At 36.4% G+C, this 8,266-nt stretch overlaps 1 protein-coding gene across 2 annotated transcripts; it reads right to left on the bottom strand.

Moving 5' to 3' along the window:
* Positions 1 to 465: 465 nt before the first annotated feature.
* LOC132057513 (protein C2-DOMAIN ABA-RELATED 10-like) lies at positions 466 to 5,866 on the bottom strand. 2 transcript variants are annotated; one of them, XM_059450152.1, is made up of 3 exons: positions 5,704 to 5,866; positions 2,403 to 2,498; positions 466 to 957 (listed from the first exon to the last, which is right to left on the bottom strand). In XM_059450152.1, the coding sequence occupies exons 1-3, from the start codon at positions 5,803 to 5,805 to the stop codon at positions 673 to 675; spliced, it is 483 nt and encodes a 160-aa protein (XP_059306135.1). In that variant the 5' UTR covers positions 5,806 to 5,866; the 3' UTR covers positions 466 to 672. The 2 variants fall into 2 exon arrangements, with proteins under 2 accessions (XP_059306135.1, XP_059306144.1); XM_059450161.1 differs by lacking the exon at positions 5,704 to 5,866 and adding an exon at positions 4,574 to 4,814.
* Positions 5,867 to 8,266: the final 2,400 nt, after the last annotated feature.

Below are 8,266 nucleotides of genomic sequence, written 5' to 3'. Positions count from 1 at the left end.
CCCCAAAGGACAATCAACCAATTTTTTAAATTACCTGATCCATGATTTTTACCAAAGTAAAATTGAAGTGTTCAACCCCTTAAAAGATCCAAAAAAACTCTCATTTAACGGGGTTTTTTGACCCCAATGATTTTATTTTTTATTTTCCGTGCATCAGATGCAAGATTACTATACTGAAGTTTTTTTTCAAATAAGGCAAAAACTTTAAGACACGGAACATTTTTTTACCATAATCGGTGCTCCTAAAACTCAAATATAGCTTATGTGTTGACATATAAAATAGAAATAATTGACAAGTTGAACTCTAGGTATGTCGGTCGAGTAAACTCATGATCCATTAGTTTGAGCTTGCATCCCCCCCTTCAATTTCTATCTAATTCATCCGCACACTTATTACAATATTTGTAAATGTTTATTCTAATTAGCATCGTGTTCGAAAACTAGTATTTAAATAAACGGTTGGCCTTACAGGAAACAACTATTCTTATTGCAGCAAACGGAGAAGTGCCATATACAACGATACATTAAGCCTTGGACTGGTCGTCTTATTCAAGGATTTCACTTACAGTAAAAATGAGCTGTCACATTGCTCATTCAAACCTTTCTATTGTATGCAGAGTTTTCGAGAGTAGTTTCATACCATCCTTCACTGTCTAAAATACAGCAAGCAGATCACTTGGGGAGACATTTAGGGATCATTTCAATTTGGACCTCTACTTCACCACATTCCACATCTCGCAATCTAAGGATCATGTCTTGGATCATCTTGCCATTCTCCCAGACAATGCAGCTCTCAGATGCTAGGCAGTTGTCCTTGCTTGGCTGAACTCTATCAACTTTGACCCCATTTGGGAGGTCTTGTAAGCCCATCTTCAGAGCTTCCAGGTATGGATTAATGTCTATCTCTGCTACACCCATCTTGTCATCTCTGGTGAATGTATCTTTGTCGTACACACTCTGAAGCAAAATCAATGCCAATCATGCTTTAAGGATTCATATACTCTATACATCATATTAACAAGAAACCCGAATATGATAACACAAATGCAACAAGAAATACAAAGTACAGACAGAGAATTTGAAGTAGCGAGTCAGTACTGACTTTGGATGCAAATGAATCTGTGGACTATGTAGGTTAACTGGCCAATAGCCACCTATAGTTGACCGGAGTTTTCATTTATAAACCTCAACTAAGACTATTACCTATTAGACACCTAACATATATAAAACATGTGTCTATTAAACACTTCACGCTGACTTGATACAAGGAGTAGTTTTCACTCTAAGTTGAGTGCGTGAACAAGCCAAGAGTAATTTTTTTCTTTCTTCTTCTTCTTCTTCTTTTTTCTTCGCCTTAATGCTCTAATCTTTCTCTTTGTTCTTCAGCAGATAAAATTGATATTTCTTCACTTCAATACTCTGTCATTTCCTTTGTTCTTTCCTAAAACGAGAAAGGTAGAGAAGAAAGCACAGGAAAGGCAAAAAAGAAACCAAGAGAGATGAGGGACGAAAAAGGAAGGTGGTGGAGAGGCGACGCCGCTGGCGGCAGTGCTGAAGTAACTGCACCAGCTAAAGAGGAAGCTGTACCGGAAGACCCAAAATTAGAAGTGAACCCAGATTCTCTCCTTTTCCATCATAACAAAATGTAGCACATCAGAGGAGACACATCGCCTGGGAAGAAGAGGAAAGAAAAAGCATAGAAACTGTTGCCCTTAATGAAGAGAACAATAAACAAGATAGAGTTCACCTTATATATCAACCTCAATGAACCTGCTTCTGTAACTATCTTCCCTTTGATGTTTTTGTGATGTAAATTAGGAGGAGCATTAAGAGTACACGGGAAGAAGAAGAGTTGTGGTCCGAATGTGAGGGAAGTGTTGGGTTTCTTTACTCTTGGAGGTCTATCAATGTGAAATGGAAGAGTTCATCGGAGGAGAAAGAGAAACATGACAGTGAATACCAAAAAGAGAAAAAAGAAAAAGGAAAATGGGATAGCCACGTGTCATTCTCTAATTTGGTGTTTTGCCACGTCAGCACGTGTGAAAATCAAGCATTTCGCTTTTGTTAGAAACCATCAGCGGGGTGTTTAATAGGCACATGTTTTACCTACGTGAGGTGTCTAGTAGGTAACAACCTTAGCTGACGTGTCTAAATGAAAAATCCGGACAACTTTAGGTGGCCATGTGTATTTTGCCTTTTTCTTAGATGGAAATGAATCAAATTTGCCGATAACTGTAGAAATTAGTTACTATAGGATAAAAGAAGAACTAGAAATGTGTTTACCAGAGTTACGATGCACTTACTAATAGTCATGGTAACTTATATGAATGATGATACTGTATCTAAGTCTAAAGAATCATGTATTCATAGCTCAGTTGTACTAACATGAGGAAAGTACTTACAAGAACAATTGGAATGTTTGGGTCCTTCAATGCAACAGTCAATTCCTCATTCCAAACAGGGTTGCAGCTGTTCTTTTTAACACTGGTCTTCACTCTCTGTAAGGTAGTATACCGTTATATAATCAATACCATCATATATACCAATAAGATGACAGAAAGGATTCATTGTATGCATTAGTCATGTATAGATCTGAGTAGTTCAGCTAATATAGATTTACATGCCTTGCCAATCTCAGGTTTGCTCTACATTCACGCATAGACCCAATGGACATTAGAATGAATAATGTAGCAAGAAGTATACTGGGATTCCTCCCCAACCATTAAGAAATACAGCATTTTGATTCAATTACCAGTAGATTTAATGTCCCAAGATTGAAGATAATTTTTCCGTACCAATAAAATTAGCATAGAGCACCAAGTATGATTGCTGAACTGTAAAGCTTCTAGGATAAGTTATGGGGCTTGCCTATAATAGCAGGGGATTTGTTCAGTTGGTGGCTTAGTTGGTTGAGCATGGGGCTTTCATAATGAAGGTTTCAGGTTCGAAACCCCCTGCCTACAACAGCAGGGGATTTTCCTTCTAGGTCGAGCTCGTCGCACGGGACTTGCCTAGTGCGGGTTATCTCTCCTGTGTGGTTTGCGAGCTATTGCACAGGAGCTGGGTTTACCCTGTGCGCACCCAAAGGGTAGCTGTTGCGGGTTCCCATGTCATTAAAAAAAAAATTAAGTAATGTCACAACAAGTTTAAATTAAGGAGAAGTGCAGAATTTAAGCAACAAATTTAACAATGGTAACAATTCTAGTTCTTTTTCTTCCCTTTTTTTTTTTTTTTTTTGGGTCTTCTTTCATTATCCACGAGTATCAGGAAAAGACAATCATCTTCCTTATCCCAATGTTTTTCTTCATGTCCTATTGTCTCAGGGTAGGAAGTAATCCCATCTATTCAACCAGCAAGTTTCAGAATCAAAGGGAACTCAATATAGGATCTGCTGTTCTTGCATGCCAACTATGCCCTTCACTAAATTACAAAAAAATCATAAAACATTTTTATAACGGGTATAAATTTAGCAGTTAATTTTAAAAATTAATTATTTTTACCCACCTTCAAAACCAGTAAAAAAGAAAAAGGAAAAAAAAAAAAAAACGCAAAAGCCCCAAGGTTGAATATCAAGAAAATATTTCTTATTCTGAATGAGCAGACTATGGTCATTCTAAGCAGAAATTTGCATCAATTGCAACTTAATTATGAACTGATTCTTTTACTCTAAAGGGCTGTGTAAACTGTCCTCCTAAGAACTCTATTCAAAGCAGGCTACACCATAAGCAAAATAGAGAGTTTTATATCAAAGAAATCGAAGCATCGAAATGCACTTCTTGTGTTCAAAATATATTCACTTTTTTAACAGTGGGATCCGCACCAGTCTATGTACCTCGACTATTCCACCGGGTACCTACTACCTCTCACCAACACAGGTATTTGAGTAACTTTTTTCAACTAGGTTTAGCCATATGGAAAGGAATCACCTCATGTTTTGTCTGTGTTGGAATCTGAACCTTGGCATCCAAGGTTTCCACCCACCTCATTGACCACTAGACCACACCCCACGCTTTTGGGTACAATATCTTCAGTTATTATGATCAAGCATTATATGTCGAATTTGTCTAAAGTTCTAATTCATTTCTAAGGAGACCCTCCCCCCTCTCAAAAATACACAAACAGGATTCTGTCACATACTCAATGGGGTAAACATTTCTCACCTAGTTACCTTTTAGAGCCTTGCTATCATATACACATTCCACAATCAGAAAAGAAAATTAGAGCTTTGAAAGCTGATCAAGATCAATTCCAAAACAAGCAAGAAGGATTCTAAGAAGGTGCCCAAAAAACTGTAACCAGACTCACAGAAACCAGGAACGCATATCAGCCTAACACAAAGGAACATGAACTGCTTAATGCTCATATCTATAAAACCAAGAGAATACAAAATCTGGAGTACAAACTAGCAAACGTCACCATAAAATATACAAAGCTGGATTCTTTCGGCACACAGAAAACTTGTCAGAAAGACATGAAGTATAAGCGAGAGAACATAGAGAATGAAGAAAGGGAAACAGGCCTTGCCACCCTTGTCAATAACAACATAAGGATCACTGCTAAATGTATCCTTAACTGCCAGATTGATTCCTCTGAGAACCCGAATTTTCAGAAGCCCCAGAATTTCCATTCCTTTTTTTTTTTCTTTTTTTCCATTAAACCACAATTAATCCGATAAGAAAAATTCGAGATGTTTCTGCAATATTATACTAGCTTGACCTCCTGAAGTCTTGCATTGTATCTTCTTTTTGGTAGGTTGGGGGTGTGTGCTGGTATTGGGACCCTTAGTTTTTCTGAACACCTTATCTCAAAGGAACAACATGTTAAATGAGTGGTATATTTGGCATATTAATGAGTCAAACTCATAAGAATCTCTCATTGTTTCTGCAATTCTCGTACAGATTTAGTGCTTGTCTCTTCTTGCAAGAAATAGTTGGCAATTATTCTGCATGTGGAATACTTGTTCTAGTGGCGTTTGGAATTTTGAGTGTACCCTGCTCTTCTTTTTTACTCCCTCCAATTCAATTTGTTTGCTTTACTTTCTTTCTTAGTCCATTTCAATGACTCTTTTTTTTTTTTTTTTGTAATTTTTTTCCACATAGCATGTTTAAAACAACAAGATTAAAAGGCATTTTGGTACATTCTGCATATCTTTAATTTAAGATCACAAGATTCAAAAATCATCATTATTTTCTTAAACTTCGTGCCAAATGGAGGAAGTACTTTTCTTTTCCGGTTTTGTCATCATATTAAAATTTGACTCTAGGACACACACGCATGCATCTGTGTCTTAATTTCTGACATACAATGTTTGAAAAGAACATTTCAAGAACACACTCAAATTATAAGCTCTACTGTTTCCTTTTCTATATACGTTGACTACAATACCATTTCTATGAGCCAAGACCCATTCAGCAATCCCAACTTGAGAGTTGAAACAATATCCCAAATTTTTCTTCTAATTGTTTTTTTCTTTCCTAAACTACACTTCCTTAGTGGTTTTCAAGAATTAAAGAAAATAAACTAAATCAAAGAATATCATCAAACAGAAACAAATTCTTTTTGTTTCAATCCATTGATATCCAAAAATTAATATATTGCAAGATGTTTGACATGTAAGCACCCAGAAAAAAAAGGAAAGATATATGAAAAGACACACACAGAACACCCAGCTTAAAAGAAGTTGAAAGGCAAGAAGAGACAGGCCTGGTCAGCCATGGTGATAGCAACATAAGGGTCACTGCTAATTGAGTCCCTAACTGGCAGATTGATGCCTTTGCACACCCTGATTTTCACAAGACCAAGCATAATCCCCAAACTGCAAATCTAAAATGCTCTGCAAATGTTTAATTAAAGTCTGTCTCTTTGCTTCAACGCCATCAGTGGCATTTATAAGTCAATGTTTCTTTTTTTTTTTTTTTCTTTTTCTTTTTTGGTTTTGTAAATTGTTTTAAAAAGGCATAATTGGGGGCCCGCGAAACATTTTTTTTTGCGCGGATTGTCCTCCTTTTAAAGGTATATTTTTAAATTTTGCGCTCATATTTGTGATGTTTAAGTTTTTGCCTTCGTTTGAAAAGATGGGCGAATACCCGAGGTTTTTGGGTTTGAATCCGCCCATGCATAAAATAAAAAGATAATTTCGCAAGGCAAGGCTGGGGGCGTGTATGCCGGATCGGGCATAGATCTGGCATAACTAAAAGTCTGCGGAGGGGGTAGAGCGAAATTCAAACTCTGCCTTATGAATTTTTTTAAAATTTTTGATCGAGCGGGTGTTCGAACCTAGAATCCATGGGTTTTAGGCGAAGGGCAAAATTTAAAGACTAGCAATTTGAGGGGCAAAATTTAAAGACCACCCCAAAAGAAGGGCAATTCCGTGAATTGCCTCTCACGAACCACTCTTGGGCTTAATTGTGGGGCTTATAACCATCAGGCTTACCCCCTATGCACTCGAACGTACACCTAGGATGCGCCCTACATCCTACACACGGGACTCGTCACACATTTCTTATGTAATCGTGTGTAATTAGCCTTGTAAATCCTCAAATGTTATGTTATTTTTGTGTTCAAAATTATATCTGAAATAGGAGATCTGTCAGATTAATTAAGTTCTGAGCCAACACAAAATTGTGTTTTCTTAAGAAACTTAATCCCCTCACAATTTCCTAAAGTTTCGATTAATTCCTCCCAGGATAAAACATAACACTTTCTACAATACTGCAATCAGAATCACAGAACTTCAACGAACTCAACAAAATAGAGTAGATCACATGACACTTACTTTGTTTTGAAAAAAATGCAGAAATGAGGGGAAAAAGTTTTCAGATTTCGGTATATAAAATTTGAGGCAATACCTTCGATTTTATAGGGAATGAAATGGTGAGATGGAGAGAATAGATTCAAAAGGTGCCTTTTTGGTGCAGTCCAAAAGATATCTGTTCTTTCTCCTTCACACCTTAAAACTCCAACAATCCCCACATTAATAGGGAATGATTATATGATGAAAAACATGCAGGAAAAAACTGTGTGATTCGCAAGTATGAATAATCGCATTTTGGGTAAGTTGGTTTTCCTTAGAACTTTACGTAGTGAACATACATAGGAGATACGATACTAGGTCAATCAGTAGATTTGTTATCTTTGAACCGTCGAGCTTTGATGTATACCTAGACAACATATGTCACATAATTAACCCTTAACCATTTTTTGTTCTCATTATTGTGTTTGTTTTAGCCATGAACACCGCTTGATTTCATGAGTGTGTAGAGAACAGACATTACGATAATTCTCTTTGAAGAGGCTTATACTTCACACTCACATAGGATATTTTTAAACCTGTAACTCATAGATACACTGTTAGCTCATGTTATGTCAAACTTAAAAATTGTTAAAAAGTCTTAACGTTTTATTCTCTTCCTGAACATTATCTTATCACGAGAATGGGTTTAGTTTAAAAGCAATGTTCAACCGTCATTAATATTTTTGTTTGATCTCCTTAAACCTAGATATTGGGATCTCTAAGACTATTATAACATTAAAGAAGCAAAGCTTAGACATCTCGAACTGTGAAACCGTCCTTCCGACATGCAATATCCAATAAATTAGACGTCCTAAGTTAATGTCGATTAAACTATGCGACATACAACAAACCTAAGTAACTGATTAATGTCAAGCAAATTTTTTGGTCTAAGAACAACCCGAAATTTTCGTTCACCCTAAGTGTGACAAAAAGTCTTGAAAACAATGCGCACATATAAAGGAGCAAAGTTATACAATACGTTGTGTCTTTTGTCAAATGTCTGGTAGGTGGGGAAATGTTTCTTCTAACTCACTGCAAGTTATTATAAGATTATCAAATGATACTTAGTTGCATTTTTATAGTGAATTGAGTGAGCTTATTTGAGGTTTTTCTCATACATCAACTATGTTAGTAAACCTTATGTTAGTAAACCTTTTTCATTCTGGATCCTCGCATCACGCATGTGCTGCTTGAACTCATTATTCACAATTTATTATTTGTTGAAATATCAGTGACTTCACACACACACATGTCATCGAAAATATTGAATTTAGTTGAACCCACTAAGCAAAGGCTCCATCCCCCATTTAAACCTCAAAACCTTTTTTTAATTATTTAAATAGATTTTGACTTGATATGCCGCAGAGAGAAGGGTGCCTTTAGAATTACAACATGCAAACAATTTTTTTATGAAAGTAATGTTTGAGTCAGCTTGCACGCACCTCTACTATTCCACCGAGTACTTACTACCTT

Source organism: Lycium ferocissimum, chromosome 1 (assembly GCF_029784015.1).
Source record: "Lycium ferocissimum isolate CSIRO_LF1 chromosome 1, AGI_CSIRO_Lferr_CH_V1, whole genome shotgun sequence".
NCBI classification, from domain to species: Eukaryota; Viridiplantae; Streptophyta; class Magnoliopsida; order Solanales; family Solanaceae; genus Lycium; species Lycium ferocissimum.
Note: the sequence above shows the minus strand (reverse complement) of the source record. Positions and strands in the feature narration are given on the sequence as shown.

Coding starts and splice junctions, on each gene's coding strand:
- LOC132057513 (XM_059450152.1), bottom strand. CDS start 5,805: ATGCTTGGTCTTGTGAAAATCAGGGTGTGCAAAGGCATCAATCTGCCA. Junction 2,499..5,703: donor CTATCACCATGGCTGACCAG/GCCTGTCTCTTC, acceptor ACTACCTTACAG/AGAGTGAAGACCAGTGTTAA. Junction 958..2,402: donor CAAACATTCCAATTGTTCTT/GTAAGTACTTTC, acceptor ATTTTGCTTCAG/AGTGTGTACGACAAAGATAC.